Source organism: Gopherus flavomarginatus, chromosome 3, assembly GCF_025201925.1.
Source record: "Gopherus flavomarginatus isolate rGopFla2 chromosome 3, rGopFla2.mat.asm, whole genome shotgun sequence".
NCBI lineage: Eukaryota > Metazoa > Chordata > Testudines > Testudinidae > Gopherus > Gopherus flavomarginatus.
Window position 1 is genome coordinate 113,720,416 of NC_066619.1, and position 17,734 is coordinate 113,738,149.

The following is a 17,734-nucleotide window of genomic DNA, read 5'->3' on the forward strand; positions in this document are numbered from 1 at the left end:
TCTTCCTTGTCATAGAATCCCATTTTCTATCATTGCAACCAAACATGTCTCCAGATGCCCAACTTGCTGATGAGTCTAGGTTGGAATCTCTGAATGAAAGTCCCACCTCAGGTAGCTTGGGAGAGATTTTTTGCAAAAGCAGCAGGAAATGTGTTGGAAGATTTTTCTGGATTGTCACCTGGGCATTTTCCTTCAGGGACACTCAGGGCTTGAGAACCTCTTGGGACTACCCAAAATCTCTCTCTTCATTCTAACATTATAGCACTTTTCTTTGGAAGTTGTTCTGGTTCACATTTGTTCTGCTGTTATACTGTCGTCATACTGCATGTTAGAGTTCAGAGATGAGATTTGATCAGAAAAGAGTTGAAGCACATGCATATATAGCAAACACATAATGTCAGCAATGTTAAAGGACCAATCCTTTCTTTTAAAATTCTTAATTGTCTCGTAACTTTTTTGCATCGATATCCTTCATCCGTAACTGTTCTCCAGTACATAAAAGGTTACTGCAAGGAGGTAGGAGGGAGAAAAATTGTTCTCCTTAATCACTGAGGATAGGGCAAGAAGCAATGGACTTAAATTGGAGGAGGGGTGGTTTAGATTGGCTATTAGGACAATTTTCCTAACTGTCAGGGTGCTAAAGCACTGGAATAAATTGCAGAAGGAGGTTGTGGAATCTCCGTCGTTGGAGATTTTTAAGAGCAGGTTAGACAGACACCTCTCCTGGATGGCCTAGATAATATTTAGTCCTGCCATGAGGGGACTGGACTAGATTATCTCTTGAGGTCCCTGCCAGTCCTCTGATTCTACGATTTTGCATTTTAAACACTGAGTAAATGAACGGAATATTAATCACATAAAATGTAATTTGTGCAGTTGGAATTTCATAATAGGGAGTCAATTGCATAATGCAAGGTCAAGCATTATGGAGTGTAACAAGTCACTTTGGGAATAATCAGCAGAGAGGAGGGATTCCACTGCATCCTTCTGTTTTAACCTCAGTAGTTGCAGCATCCGGAGCTGAAATGAAATGGGAATTGGTTGAAACACAAAAGGGAAAAATATAATTTCCACTGTATTAATCTCAATTACTTAAATGAAAATATCATTTCTTCACATCAGAATCTCATAAGTCTTTTAGTATGTTGTTAATATTTTTTATAAATAGATTGAGGAAGCTTCCCAAGCCTTGGATTACAAGACATAGTTCTCATGAGGACAGATGAATGAATAGAAAAACAATCATAGAAATACACTACATTTGTAACTGTCAGAGTACTTGGGCGGAGGTGCGAGGGGGAATATCACTACTTGATGACCAAAGTACTGGTGAGGTGGATAAGGATTCCAGATATGTGTACTTTGTTGCATGGTCTGCCAATTACCTATGGCAAACAGCACCTGATAGGTAGGAGATTGTGAAGATGTGCAAAAATAAATAATAGTAGAAACACAGAAAAATAAATCCATGTTCCTGAAAATCCATTTCTAGTACAGGACAGGAAGAGCCTAAAGCTGCTGCTATGGAAATCAGTTGCTATTTGGCCACTGATCCTGTAGAAGGAGGATCAGGCCCTATATAAGTAGAGTTATAAAATATCCACTATCTCTGTTCAGCTGTATAATTGACACTAATGTTAACAGCTGAGCTCCATCCTCTTTGGAACCCCCTTCAGGTAGCTGAAGGCTGCTATCAAATCCCACCCTCACTCTTCTCTTCTGCAGACTAAACAAGCCCCGTTCCCTCAGCTTCTCCTCATAAGTCATGTGCTCCAGCCCCCTGATCATTTTTGCTGCCCTCTGTGGGACTCTTTCCAATTTGTCCATATCCTTTCCGTAGTGAGGGGCCCAAAACTGGATGCAGTACTCCAGATGTGGCCTCACCAGTGCTGGATAGAGGAGAATAATCACTTCCCTCAATCTGCTGGCAATGCTCCTACTAATGCAGCCCAATATGCCGTTAGCCTTCTTGGCAACAAGGGCACACTGCTGACTCATATCCAGCTTCTTGTCCACTATAATCCCCAGATTCTTTTTTGCAGAACTGCTGCTTAGTCAGTCAGTTCCCAGCCTGTAGCAGTGCATGAGATTCTTCTGTCCTAGGTGCAGGACTCTGCACTTGTCCTTGTTGAACCTCATCAGATTTCTTTTGGCCCAATCCTCCAATTTGTCCAGGTCACTCTGGACCCTATCCTTACCCTCCAGCATATCTACCTCTCCCGCCCAGCTTAGTGTCATCTGCAAACTTGCTGAAGGTGCAATCTGTCTCATCATCCGGATCATTAATAAAGATGTTGAACAAAACTGAAGTCATGCTTTGTATTTTTATTAGGCATGTCCCTTGGTTGTAATAATTCAAAGAATTTTTAAAAAATCAGAATCCATGTTCACCATTTTTACTGGTTCCTTCTCTTTTAACTTTTGCTTTCCCCTTGGCGTAGGCAGGGAAACCCTTCTCCTTTGTTTAAACCTCTTCATTTCCTGTGGTCACATTTCATTTTCTGGTTCTCTTTCCCTAGCACAGACTGTGCTGGACTTTTCCATCATGTCAGGAAAATGTGTTTTCATTCAAAAAGAAAACTATTTTAACGGGCATTAGAAAGGAAAAATCACATGAAGAAACCATGAAAACATTTCTGTGCATATTAATTTGGTTAGTGCCGCCCAACTCCTCCTGCATTTTTTGTAAGAAATTTCAGACTTTTGCATCAGCTACATGAACATATCTGTAAAGCAGGGAAAGCAGACTTACTAGAACCCCCAGATCGCCATGGGCTATGCTCCCAAGTTTCTGGTTACTTTCTGTGGGTGTTGGGGATGTGTATTCCACACCAGGGTGAAGTCGAGGGGAAGACGTTGAGGAGAGAGGGAAATAAGTCAAGTGAATATGACGGCAGGCTAAGGTGACAAAGTAAACACAGGATACTGGGGCAGGGAGCCAAATCATCTTTTTCAGTAAATCTGTATGGTAAAAGCCAGAGGTGCCAGCTTCCTCCAGGCCCCAGGGTGCTAAACCCCCCCCTGCTCTGCCCATAGCCCCACTCCCACCCGCCTACTTCCCACAAACTCCCAATCCTGCCCCGCCTCTTCCCACCTAGGCTCCTCCCCAGGTCCTGCCCTCACCCCTTCCCCAAACCCCTGCTCTGCCTCTTCCCATCCTCACCACCCCTTCCTTGCCTCTTCCTACCCACTTCTGCCCCTCCTCTGACGGTGCCCCATCCCCGCTCCTCCCCCTTCCCAGCGCCTCCCGCACACCGTGGAACAGCTGATTGTGGTGGGTGGGAGGTGTTGGGAGGGAGGGGGAGGATTTGATCAGCAGGGCTACTGGCAGATGGGAGACATGGGGGCAGGGAGGGAGCTGGCTGCCGATGGGTGCTAAGCACCCACTAATTTTTTTCATTTTTTCAGCCCTGGAGCACCCATGGAGCTGGCGCCTATGGTAACAGCAATTCAGGGGTGCTGGAACAATTTTTATAGTAGGGGATGCTGAAAGCCATTGAACAAAAGTGTGAACCCCATATATGATGGAAACCATGCATTCGCTTCCCAATATTACTTCATGCTGGGCACCCCAGTGCCCCTGCTTCCAGTTCCCCTGCAGCATGTATGCAAACAGCTAGTCTATTGTTTGAGGAAAGTTAGTTCCAAACTGCTCAGAGCCTGCTGCAGAGGATCCGTGCAGGGATAGAGCCACCTGCATGTGACTTTTACCTGTGCCACATGGAAGTAAGATGAGAGGCCAGGAAGTAAGATGCTCTTGCACATATTTCTCTCTTGGGTTGTTCTTCGTACAGTTATGATCCACGTAGGGGGCCTTTAGCAAGCAGACGCACATTCAGCTCTGGCAGTGCTAGTGGGAGTAGTTCGCAATGTCAGCGGCACAAAAATTACAATGTGTGGAAAGTCCTTTGTGTTCCTTACAGAAGCCAGAGCCTCATTTGTTTCTATGATGAAAGCTGGAGACAAACCTGTCACTATTTTCTCCCACTGACCAGTGGAAGGATGAAGGAGAGCTTAAGTGGGGATCTATTAGTATTCCTGTTTATCCCCCTGTGGTTGGCTTTCCCACAGGAAGGCCTAAAATCATAGATGATAGAAATTATCAAATGGCTTCTTAAAGAAATGAATTGATTCTTCCATGTAGCATACCTTTAAAATAGTGTGATGGAATGATTGTCAGGAGGTTGCCCTCTGCACTGTAGGGGTAATGAATTAGTTAGACTTTGAAGAAGAATTTGTATGGCTCCCACATGCTCTGTTACTGTCACGTACCACCAGAGAGGGGGATACATTTTGGCGATGGTGAACCAATCTGTTTATAATCCTTGACTTGTTTATATAGTTTTTTTTTCTCTCATTTTCATGTAATTGTGTTTTTTGTCAATATAACCTGTAGGCTTCAACTCCACCAAAGAATGAATGAAGGCAGAGAGACTTGAGCAGGAAAGAACTACTACCACTGATAGGCACAGCTCCTGAAAAAGCCTCCACCATAAGAAAGAATAGACATTTATTTTAAGAGTTAACTCTTTGTACATGCCTCTAAACCAGCAGGTCCCAAATTGAGGTTCATGTATCAGTGATGGCACATGAAGGACCTGATGTTGGTCTTCAGTGAACTGGCTGATTCCACATTCCTAGTACTGAAATTACTACAAATGCGTTCCTAGTTCTACTTTTCTTTGTAAGCATTTGCTGTACTCGCCACAAAGGTGTTACCTGATCTCGAATAGGTGGGGAAATGGTCCACAGAACAATTTTTGTAAGATTAGGCCCACATCATAAACTGTTTTAGAACCCCCGAGGAAAGACAAGCAAAGGCTTTTGCAGTGCAACCATCTGTTGAGTTTGAATGTACAGAGGCTTCTATTAGCAACTCCGTATTTTCGGTTGCATTATACAAGGGATTTCCAGTAGGAATATGTTCTTCTTCGAGTGATTGCTCATATCTATTCCAGTTAGGTGTGCGTGCGCCACGTGCACGTTCGTCGGAAGATTTTTACCCTAGCAACACTCGGTGGGTTGGCTGGGCGCCCCCTGGAGTGGCGCCGCCATGACACCGGATATATACCCCTGCCGACCCAACCGCCCCTCAGTTCCTTCTTACCACCCGTGTCGGTCGTTGGAACAGTGAAGCATGGCTTAGCTGATCTCCACCTCCCTAGCTACTCGTAGTTCTTTCATCGTTATTGTGTATATAGTTCAATTTTCTACATTTCTACTTAGTTTTATTAGTTCTTTAACATAGTTATTGTATATAGTTAAGAGGGGTTGGGGATTAGCCGTTTCCTCTCACCCGGTGCCGGGGCCCATGCCCGGTTCACTGGGTTTCAAACCGTGCTCGGCTTGTCACAAATCGATGCTGACAGGAGAGCCACACGACTCCTGCCTTAAGTGCCTCGGGGAATCCCACCTCGCAGACAAGTGCCGCATCTGCAAGGCTTTCAAGCCGTGGATGAAAAAGGAGCAGGACTTTCGTCTCAAACAGCTCCTGATAGAGGCAGCCCTTACTCTTCCACCCTCGGCACCGAGCACCGGACAGCGTGCACCAGGGAGAAGTGCATCTTCAGCACCGGAGCGCACCGGCACTGCGAAGGCCCCTCGGCACCAACCGTCGCTGGCCCAGAAGCCTGCCCGGCACCTCTCTCTCCCCCCGTGGGTCAAGAGGCACAAGTCTCCTGCGACTCCCGTGCCTATGTCGCAGTCAGAGCACCCGCCTAAGTCGGACCTCCCGGCACCGACAACTGCCGCAGCACCGACAACTTCAGCACCGTTGATTCCGGCCTCGCAAGAGCAGTCAAGTCTGGTGCCTGACAGCTCCCCGGCACGCGTCGTGGTTGAGCTTATTGTTCCCTCCACACCAGAGACATTCTCTATGGCAAGCGAGCTGATTGCCCTGACAGAGCCTGCGCTACCTCAACCCCCAGCACCACCGGTGTGGTTTATCCAATCAATGGGCAAGCATCCCCTGATGAGACCATCCTCGCTGGGCACCGCTGAAAGGCACCCGTCACGATCGAGGTCCCACCGGCGTTCTCGGTCCCATCACCAATCCTGGTCCCGATGCCGCTCGCAGTCCCAGTACCTCTCTCCATCTCGGTACCGGTCGTACTTGCGGCACCGTTCGAGATCGCGCTCGCTGACCCGATACTCTCGGCACCGATCCAGCTCCAGGCACCAGTCCCGGCACTGCACCTCTCACTACTGTTCTCGCTGTAGAGCTTCGAGGTCCCCGTCGACCTCCCAGCACCACTCCGGTTGCAGGTCCCGGTCTCATTCCCGGTACTGGTACGGTGCCCGGACCGTTCTCTGATGCCATGTGGAGACGGGTCAACCAGACGCAGAGACCCTTCCCATGTGGTTTCAGCTCCTCCGTGGCTGTCTCGCCATACATTAGTATCATCACACGCGGACAGTGCCTCCTACGCACATGACCGTGATTTTGATACCCACAGCCGAGTCTTCCAAGAGACCCATGGCCCAGACCAGGGACCTCATCAGTGGTCCTTCTGGACACCTTGGGCATATCACCAAGTCCAAGGTGGACCCGCAGTAACATCACGCTCCTTTCCATCGGAACACCGGGTGCCAGAGGCCACTGTCAGCCTCTCCCCTCCTGCGGGTACAGAGGAAGCTTCCATCCACGCACTGGACCCTCAGGTCCCACCGGTTCCTGACGTCCTCCATGATCAGGAGACCATGCAGGACCCACTCGTCCCGGGCCTTTCATCTTCCTCTTCCCTGGATGAAGCGGTAGCGGGACATCCTCATCAGGCCAGCCTCCAATTGACCTCAGGGCACACCAGGACCTCCTGAGGCTTGTGGCCCTGAATATAAATCTGCAGGTGGATGAGTTTCTGGAGGTTGAGGATCCCGTGGTAGATATATTGTCGGCGGATGCACCAACCGAGTGGCCTTACCGTTCATTCGATCGATTCAAGCTAAGGCAGATACCACCTGGCAATCCCCGGCATCTATTCTGCCCATGACCAGAGGAGTGGAACGGAAGTACATGGTGCCGTCTAAGGAGTACAAGTGCTTATACGTGCACCCTCCTCCCTGCTCACTGGTCGTACAATCCCTAAATGAACAGGAGCGCCATGGCCAGCAAGCCCGTGCCCCAAAATCTAAGGAGGCTAGGCGTATGGATTTGTTGGGCCGTAAAATCTACTCCTTGGGGGGCCTCCAACTCAGGGAGGTGAACCAACAAGCCCTACTTAGCAAGTATAATTACAACACCTGGGAGGTGGTAGGGAAATTCATAGAGCTGGTCCCACAAGACTCCCGCCAAGAATTTAAGGCACTATTAGAGGAAGAAAGAAGTTGCGAGAACCTCTCTCCAGGCCTCGCTGGATGCTGCAGATTTGGCAGCCAGAACTGTGGCCTCTGGAATCGCCATGAGGCGTATATCACGGCTCCAGGTGTCAGGCCTGCCACCTGAACTTCAGCACACTATCCAAGACTTGCCATTCGATGGCCAGGGTCTATTCTCCGACAAGACGGACCCTAGGCTACAGAGTCTGAAAAATAATTGGGTGATTATGCGTTCGCTCAGGATGCATACACCACAGACTCAACGAAGATCCTTCCACACCCAACCTCAATGCCCTTACCCCCCGCCTAGACCAAGACAGGACTTTGGCAGGAGGCGAGGTTGTGGCAACTGCAAACTACTATCTGGACCTCAAGGAAGTCACAATAATGGTCCCTCCAAGCCAACGACGGGATCCAAACTGAACTTTTGAAGGTGCGCCCGAGGGCGATGTACCAGTTGTCTCCCAGGATCCTTTTCAGTTTTACAACCGCTTTTCCCCTTTCCTCCCTGCGTGGACCCAATTAACCTCGGATCGTTGGGTCCTACGCACGGTAGAATTCGGATACCACCTCCAGTTTATTTCACCCTCCCCCTCCTCATCCCTCTTCAGGGACCCCTCTCACGAGCAATTCCTCTTGCAAGAGGTACGGACGCTCCTTGCCATGGGAGCTATAGAGGAGGTACCGAAGGACTTAAGGGGAAAGGGGTTCTATTCCTGGTATTTCCTAATCCCCAAGGCGAAAGGAGGCCTCAGGCCTATCCTAGACTTGCGAGGACTGAACAAGTTCATGAAAAAGTTGTAGTTCCGCATGGTATCCCTGGGGACCATCATCCCATCTTTGGATCCCGGAGACTGGTATGCCGCCCTCGACATGAAGGACGCATATTTCCATGACGGCCATGTACTACATAAATAAGCAGGGAGGGACACGATCCTCCCCCCTTTGTCGGAAGGTGATCCAACTATGGGACTTTTGCATAGCCCACTCGATAGACCTGGTAGCGTCCTTTCTCCCAGGAGTTCAGAACACTCTGGCAGATCAACTCAGCAGATCCTTCCTGTCTCACGAGTGGTCTATTCACCCAGATATTATACATTCTGTCTTCCGGAAGTGGGGATTTCCCCACATAGACCTCTTCGCTTCCCGCGAGAACAGGAAATGCCAGAGGTTCTGCTCCTTCCAAGGTCTCTCCCAGGGTTCGATCTCGGACGCCTTCCTGATTCCATGGAAGAGCCAATTACTTTACGCCTTTCCACCATTCCCATTGGTTCACAAGGTCCTACTAAAACTCCGCAGGGTCAGAGCTCGCCTGATCATGATCGCCCCTGCGTGGCCCAGGCAACACTGGTACACTACTTTGCTTGACTTGTCGATAGCCAACCCAATCACCCTGCCTCATCATCCAGACCTCATAACTCAGGACCATGGCAGACTTCACCACCCAGACCTGCAGTCCCTTCAGCTCACGGCATGGCTCCTGCGTGGTTAACCTAGTCAGAGTTACGTTGCTCTGCACCATTGCAACAAGTACTCCTGTGTAGCAGAAAACCTTCCACTCGGTCTACGTATCTGGCCAAGTGGAAGCATTTCTCCTGCTGGTGAAATGCAAAATGTTACTCCCATCGAAGTCTCGATCCCCACCATCCTGGACTACCTCTGGTCTCTCAAACAGCAGGGACTAGCGGTATCATCTTTGCAGGTGCACTTGGTGGCCATTTCTACCTTCCACCAAGGAGAAAGTGGCCGCTCCGTGTTTTCAAACCCTACGGTTTCCAGGTTCCTCAAGGGCTTGGAGCGCCTATACCCCCAAGTACGCAGCCCTGCCCCTACCTGGGACCTCAACCTAGTCTTAAACAGACTGATGTCTCCACCATTCGAGCCTTTGGCAACTTGCTCGCTGCTATACCTGTCCTGGAAGACAGTTTTCCTTGTAGCCATTACATCGGTCATGGTGGACCCACCGTATACTGTGTTTCACAAGGACAAGGTGCAGTTGTGACCATACCCAGTGTTCCTCCCTAAAGTAGTATCGGCCTTCCATACCAATCAGGACATCTTCCTTCCGGTTTTCTTCCCGAAGCCGCACTCTTCATGATGGTAACAACAATTGCACTCCCTAGATGTCTGTAGGGCGCTTGAATTTTATATCGAACGGACGAAGCCCTTTCGTAAATCTCCCCAACTCTTCGTTGCAGTGGCAGACCGAATGAAGGACTGTCTCCTCCCAGAGGATCTCCTCTTGGGTGACTGCGTGCATCCGCACTTGCTATGATTTGGCTCATGTTCCCTCAGGCCATCTCACCGCACATTCTACCAGGGCTCAGGCTTCATCTGCTGCCTTCCTGGCCCATGTACCAATCCAGGAAATATGTCACGCAGCTACCTGGTCCTCGGTCCACACCTTTGCTTCGCATTATGCTCTGGTTCAACAGTCTAGAGATGATGCAGCCTTTGGCTCAGCAGTTTTGCATTCTGCCACATCTCACTCCGACCCCACCGCTTAGGTAAGGCTTGGGAATCACTTAACTGGAATGGATATGAGCAATCACTTGAAGCAGAAAAGACGGTTACTCATCTTTGTAACTGTTGTTCTTCGAGATGTGTTACTCATATCCATTCCAAACCTGCCCTCCTTCCCCACTGTCGGAGTAGCCGGCAAGAAGGAACTGAGGGGCGGTTGGGTCGGCAGGGGTATATATCTGGCGCCATGGTGGCGCCTCTCCAGGGGCGCCCAGCTGACCCACCGAATATTGCTAGGGTAAAAATCTTCTGACGAATGTGCACGTGGCGCGCGCACACTTAACTGGAATGGATATGAGCAACACATCTCGAAGAACAACAGTTACAAAGGTGTGTAACCGTCTTGTTTTTTCCCTAAAGGCAGATTGACAATCATTGTGAGAATTCACACACAATTTGTTTTTATACTATTTGAACATTTAATGTAGTGGCTGTTTGATTTCTTTTTAAAACTTTTAAATAAGAAATCTCTGGATTTAGTGTCTGGCTTCAATTTGTCCTAGGCAGTGCTAGGATGCCTAGTAGCACTTCAGAATACTATCTATGTACCCAGATTTGGCAGAGAGGCAGATCCTCACTAGGTCTGGTCTAATGGCTAGTTTTGTTTTGTTTTTTGTTTTTCAAATAATTTTTTTATCGGGTTTAGGGTATTTTTTTAGTCATTATACACATTACAACTGAAATTTTGATGCACTGTGCTCATAAAACTGATGATTGTTGGTGGAACAAGCAGTCCATGAGCACATGCTTGTTTTTGGGGCAGTAGGGGGAGGGCAAGAGGGGTAGCCCCAGGTGCTACAAACCTTAGCAGGAGGGATTGGGTACATGCAAGCTTGATTGATGTCATTTGTGAGGCAAGTGTACCCAAGTCGTCTGACTGGAGTGGGGAAATTAGGCCCACACATCTGAAAGGTGGTGGATAGGATGACTGAGTATATGGAAACCTGACTAACTGGGAGGAAGTTCACACACATATCTCATTAATGGGAGGGAGGGGCAAGCAATTTTGTATCATGACAACCTGAAGTCTTCCCCTCGGAATGCTAATCTCTCTATGACCCTTTTAACTGGCCCTTAGAAACCAGCCTATTTCATCACAATCAGCTACTGAACCATACACCACAACTACAAGTGCTGGGGAAAAAAATATCATGAATGTGGAGAAATGCAAAAGCTGCAGAACTGAGGTTGTGGTTTGTGGTCTGTTGGAGTGGTAAAATTAATGACCATGCCTATTTTCCTCTGGAGTCCCTTCTGAATCAGGGTTTATGTTTACAAGGTACTTCTGCACGTGAACATGAGACTCGTGCACTTAACCTTAGGTAAATGTTGACAAGTCCTTTGCTGAGCTGGAGTCTTAAGACAAAAGAAGATCAGATTTTTATTAGGTCTTTGCTTTTTTAAATACATAATAATATAAATCACTACTGCGGTAGGTTGCTATTTTGTATAAATAAATGTTTACACATATTATAAAATACATCTAAAAATGATAAATAAGAGTAATAAATAAATATTGTCAATAAATAAAAATAGATCAACACCAAAATATTGTTCCAAATCCAGTAAAATTATCCAAAAATATTTTCACAGTGCAGGAGGAGGATATATAGTCTCATTAGTTTATAATTCCAGTGCACTTAATTATACATGACCTAGAATTTGGAATGCTGTTGTTTGCTTTGTATCCTTGCAGCAAAACAGGCTTCCAGGAGCTTCATTTGCTTATGAGTCCATGTTCAGATCTTTGAATGGGACCGTCATTCCAGGCAGCTAGGGAAGGAATGTGGCACGAGATGTAGCAAATCTGTTCAAGGATTTTCTGGACGGCCACTTCATAGTCTGTCTCTGCCAAAGCTTGAGAACCTTTTTGGGGCCACATAAAGTCTCTCTCTTCTTTCTGACTTTACAGGAAAATTATCCTTCCGTTTTGTTTGGAAGTTGACCTGGTTCACATTTGTTATGCTGAAGTGAAGCCAGTTACAGTTCAGAGATGAGATTTCATTTTTCAGAGAAGCCCAAGGAAAATTCTGAGCAAACGCGTAACTTCAATGATTTGGAAATTGTAAGGTTTTTCTCTTTCCGTTCAAATACTATGTTGTCCTCTGGCATATTTTCAGCAATATCTTTTGTTTTACATTTTCTCATGTGAGTAAATCAATCTGGTAATGGCAAGAAGAATATAAATTGTGCAATTGGAGAATTGTAGGAGGAGTTTAATGCAAGCCAGACTGATAAGAGTGGAAAGGAACTGCTTGTAGAATCAATTTAGAGACAAACCACTCCAGTAGAGGTGTAGTTTCATTCAGCTGTTTTCATAACATCATCACACGAAGCATCACATGCTGAAATGAAAAAGGGGAATAGTTCAAACATGGAGAGCTTCAAATATAGACCATCTTTTTCTAATAAGATGTCAAATCATAAATCCTGAGCCTTACTGCACATATGATCTTGTGAAAGTTTTTTTTTTTTTTTTTTTTTGGTGCCAAAATGGTTGAAGTGTAGAGGTAAACAGAACAAAGAAAAGCACAATAAGGAGCCTTGGCCAGCCCTATGTGCAGAAGTAACTGGCAGAATTAGATGGTGGGATAGAAGTGTGTGCCCACAGACCATCCATTTTCTGGTGTCCTGATTGGAATTTTCTCTTACTAGACAGTTGTTAAAAGTGGGCTTGTTGCTGTTCTTTCTCCCAGCTAAGATGCTTACTGGGCAAAGTTCTATTTGGTATGGTTAATTCTCAACGGATGATATTTTGTCATTAGTTAACAGTTATGATATATTTGTACATTTTTCATATAGAATATTGTGTATGTGTGTGGTAAAGAAGCACTAACCTATATGCTACTCTAAAACGGTTTTATTAACATGAGTTTGAAATAGTAATTTTATCCATACAGCTATGGGAGAAAGATTGGGCCCTATTAGTAATAAGAATGATAAAATTATGACCCATCTCTCTTCAGCTGTTTTATTCATATAATATTTGAGTTTTTCTAGGAAAAAGACAAATATATGGTACCTTCATTTTCAAGCCTTTTTGTGAGCATATTGAGAATTGGAAAACATCTGGATATTTCCACACGGATGATCTCCCAGGCACACCAGCTATATTGCTTTTCTTTCAGGAAATTGTCTATTGTCTGGAAGTATCTCTTCAGTTTCAGGCTAGTGAGCAGGAGGGTCTCATTTCCTGGGTAGGTTATCTCCTTTTCCATCTCACCACTCAAACATTGCTCCAGCTTCTCAATCTGCTGATGAAGTCCATTTTGGAATTGCTTTATGGAAGTCCCATCCCAGGCAGCTTGGGTGAGGTTGTTGTTAAAGATATGGAAGAGCTCTTGAAGGATCTGCTGGATGGCTACCTTGGCATCCTCTTGCTGGGACAGTCGGATCTTGAGAATATCTCTGGGCTTGAAAGCTGTCCTTTCATTTAAACACTGGTAGGGAAAGTTTCCACCCATTTTCTCCAGACGCTCTAAATTCTCACTGTTCATTCTGGTTTGTAGAACATGAAGCCTGTTACAGTCCAGACATGAGATTTCACTGGAGAAGAGCAGCAGGAGGCAAAATTGCAGCAAACTCCTGCTGATCATGATGATGTCTTAGGTTCCCTGTGTTTGTGCAGAACGTGAGCACCTGGTGCCTGTTCAAGGTCTTTCGTAGAATTCTGTGTTTTAGACCCATGTCTCTGAATGTAAATATTATGTAGGAGAGAGTTTTTCTTTCATCACTTTCTAGTTTTCAAGGTATTCCGTGCCTGAGGTTTTTGCATTCAGTTTCCTACTTTTTATTTAAGGAAGTGAACAAACAATTGGAAGAACAAAACTGAAAAGAGTCCCTTTCTAAATATCAATAAAACCCTACATTTCTTTCCTTAGGTTCCCCCCTTCCCCATTAGATAAAGAAAATGTAAAGGGTAAGAAGAGTGATGATTAACAGTTGTCACACAGTTACAGGTTAGAGTAGGGACCTGTTTGTCTACTCCCAAATACCTGTAGCTAGCACTGTTAGGTATGAATGTCTGTTACCTTAGTGCATTGAAGTGATAACAATGGATTTGGGAAGATGCGGGGAGGGGGCGAGTAATGCAGAGCTTCTTTTTGCCAGACCCTGCAGATAAGAGCAGTGCAGTGATGTTTAAAGCTGCTGTTCCTTCACTTTGCCAGCAGATGGGAAACTTTCCCTCTCTACAAAAAGAACAGGAGTCCTTGTGGCACCGTAGAGACTAACAAATTTAACGGGCACAAGCTTTCGTGCCCAAATAAATGTGTTAGTCTCTAAGGTGCCACAAGGACTCCTCGTTCTTTTTGTTGATACAGACTAACACGGCTACCATTCTGAAACCTTTCCCTATCTGGTGTGACACTGAAAATCATATGTTCTAGCTGTTTCCTTCCTTCCTTCCAAGCTTTCCAAGGGACCTCTGAAAATTTGATCAGGTATGGAAAGAATTCCTGTGGGAGACTGAGGCCAGACAACTATTAATCTCACGCAATTTCCTGGCCATTTGAAAAATGAGGGAGGAAAAACCTTGTGTGTAAGGATTACCCGGGGATGGGCAGAGGACACTGAGAAGCTCTACTTAGGAACCTGACAACAGCTGTGAAAAAGCAGAGGAACAGGTTTGGTTGAATTGTATGAACATGTTATCTTGTGGGCACTTCTGAGTACTGTAGTTCCCGGGGATGTAGTGTCCAAAAAGATGATATGGTAGGTAATAAATATGGAAGAGAGCCTGACATAAATGAATGAGGTTTCTAGTTTCAAATGTGATTTGACTTTTCACTATTTGTGCTTTTTTCTTATTTCAATGTGGTTTTTTTTTCTGGTCTAAAACACTGAAACTGAAGTGGTCTCTTGAATGAGCAACACATTCTGTGTCAAGTTTCCCTTTCTGTTTTTCATGCCATAGCACTGGGCTGTCATGTTGGAGTTTCCATCAGTAAAGGAGGAATGGTTTTCAATCCATTTATATTAATTTTTAAAAAGGAAAGGGAGAAAACATAAGAATATTTTGGTTTATTAGTTCTGTCACATCTCACTCCCCCATCTCTTCACATGCTTTCTTTTATCATCATACAGAGTTTGTGCCCAAATTACTTGGAAGTGTCACTTTAAAGAATGAAGTTTATTGTATATAAATATACTGTATACAGGACCTAACACTTATATACCCCAGTCTCCCGTGGGAGTTCTGTGTGCGCATTTTGTGGCAAATTGAAGCTTAGGAGGGAAAATTTAAAAGAGAAATTTAAAAAGCTGAACCATAACAAGAAAAGCTAAAGTAAGAAAGCAATGGAAGTAAAGACACAGTCTTTCAGTATATTTGCATCAGCAATTAGCCTGTTTTCTGGGAAAGATTAGATGCAGACTCAGCTGGGTGAAATATTTGCTAGAATTTGATGAAATTGTGTATATTTAAATTTCAATTAAAAAGAGCAGAACTTTTCTGGGATATTTTTTCCCCTTTATATGTCAACCATCTTTATTTGTATGCATAATTAGAGATTAATTTGGCTCCCTTTCTTATTTGCAAATCTGCAAATTCAGATTTTGTTAATGTTTATTTAATATTTAATTTGCTTTGACTATTCCCTATTCATAATTTACTTCTTGTTCTGTATGATGGTTCACCTAAGTTGATGTAATTATGTCTCTTCTCTGATTGAATTCGAAGGCAACCAAAACTGCTTTCAAGATGGCTTTTCTGGAGAGAATCCTCTTTAAAATGTGTATTTACAGAAGTACTTGTTAAAATATGTCTTTACCCAAATGTTCTTTTCTAACAAACTTACATGTACAAATATTTCTGAAAATGTTTTTCATAAATGTTTAATAAGTCTCAGATGTTTAGGCTACGGCTGAAATTTGTTGTTTGTAGTCTATTGTTGACTGATAACTCTCCAGAGCACTATCTTTGTACTCAAAATGTGGTAGAGAGGTGGATCCTCACTAGATCTGAGCCAACAGGCAGTTTTATTACCATATTTTTAAATGTTGGAGTTAGGGTAATTTTTAGTCAATACATGTGTTTTGTCAATATAAATGATGAACTGCAACAGAAGGATGCAGGAAGGCCCCAAGTGACTGTGATCCAGGCCTATAAAATGCCTGAACTGTGGAGGAAACTGAGGCAAGGAGTTTCATGCCAGGTTTACTATTTTTGTGTCCTTCAGTCAAGAGCAATAGAGTGTTAGAATCCTGTGCAAAGTGCCTGGGTGTTCTAGGCTCACCTACTATAAGGTCATTTGAAGAGGTAAACAAGAAGGCTCACACCTATAGATGTACTTATGGTAGAAGACATGTTAAGCTGTGAAAATATTTTGGAGGTCATGCTGGTCCTGAGGGTTGAAGGCTGATGAGCTGCAGGACTCTATTTCCAGAAGGAGGTAATAGAGTGAGAGTCAAGGCCTAGGAAATGTGCCAGGGAGGCCAAGGGAAGAAACAGGGCTGCTGCTACTGAGACTCAGGGAAGGTGAAAGTTCAAGTGGGGTTCAGTATCTGGTAAGCTACCAAGAGGGGGGACAGGGAGATTTGTGATATGGAGATAAATGGGCTCATGCCTACAAGACTGGGAGATGAAATCTGTGAGCTGGGTTACAGAGCTAGGGATAAGTGCATACAAGCTTGATTGATGGAGGGGAGTAAAGCAGGCTCTCACAAGCTTCATCAGTGGGAGAGAGTGAGAAGGGGCACACTGAAACCTGCTTGATGGTTGGGATTTGAAGGGCTGCATCAACCTGTGTGGAACTGAGAGGGAGGAGCACAGGTTGCAAGAGTGATGTTTAGAGGTGGCACTGGGAAGCCGGTCTGTGTGCACATTGTTGTAATTGCAGATAGCATTCCAGGCATCAGGGAGTCCCCACATGTTAATACCCTGTATGCGGTATATGAAAGGGTTGCATGCCAAACTGATTGAGGGTGAGGGGAGATGGCTGTGTTTATGCAAATTTCATTTATTTGAGAGGGGGAGGGGCAAGCAAGCCAGGTTGGTGCAGGGGAGTGAACGCAAATCTAATCTGGGAGATGTGTGGGGTGTATGAAAATGTGAGTGGTGGTGGTTGGTGGTAAACACAAGCCTGATTACTGCATGGATGCATGCAGTTGTGGGGAGATGGGAGTAGCCAGGCAAATGCAAACCTGACTGAGGGAAGTGGGGGAGGGCAAGGCTGCCTGGTGGGGGCAAGTGGGGCAATTTGCCCTGGGCCCCACAGAGGCCTTCACGAGAGGCTTTTCAGGGCCCCTGGAGCAGGGTCCTTCACTTGCTCCGGGGGCCCCGGAAAACTTTCATGGGGCCCAGGGCCCCGGATATTCTTCTGCTCCAGGTCTTCGGCAGCGGGGAGTCCTTCCGCTCTGGGGCAGAAGGCCTCCCCGCTGTCGAATTACCACTGAAGCAGGGGCCTCCCGCCGCCAAAGACCCCAGGCCCCCTGTATCCTCTGGGCGGCCCGGTGGGAAGGTGCACTTGACCCAGCTATCAGGAGCTATGCTGTCTGGCACAGAAGGATGATTTAGTCTAGGCTGGGCACATACAAAGGAGTCAACTGCGGGGAAGGAGAGGACATGCAAACCTACTGGGAATGCGTGTGGGCACACACTTAAAGGGGGTCGATTGCTTGTAAATATATTTGGAGACGTGCTGGATACATGGAATCGTAATTGATTTTAGGTTGGGGGTGTTTGAATGCAGGCTAACCTGATTTTGCAGGGACATAGATAGGCTGGTTACAAATGAGTTTAATTGGTGTGTTTTTGGCAGGGCATGCAAGCTTGACTGGTGAGGAAGGCACCAAACTACCCTCTCCTTACATAACCATCTTCTACACCAACCATCCACAACTACCAGTGTTGGGAAAAAATAATCTAGTAAAGGGTAGAAGAGGAAAAGGAGGTAGA

At 45.7% G+C, this 17,734-nt stretch overlaps 1 protein-coding gene across 1 annotated transcript; it reads right to left on the reverse strand.

The window, feature by feature from the left end:
* Nucleotides 1–12,138: 12,138 nt before the first annotated feature.
* On the reverse strand, nucleotides 12,139–13,433 carry LOC127046333 (interferon kappa-like). Its single transcript, XM_050943239.1, has 2 exons — nucleotides 12,860–13,433; nucleotides 12,139–12,182 (listed from the first exon to the last, which is right to left on the reverse strand). The coding sequence occupies exons 1-2, from the start codon at nucleotides 13,431–13,433 to the stop codon at nucleotides 12,139–12,141; spliced, it is 618 nt and encodes a 205-aa protein (XP_050799196.1).
* Between the last annotated feature and the right edge of the window lie 4,301 nt (nucleotides 13,434–17,734).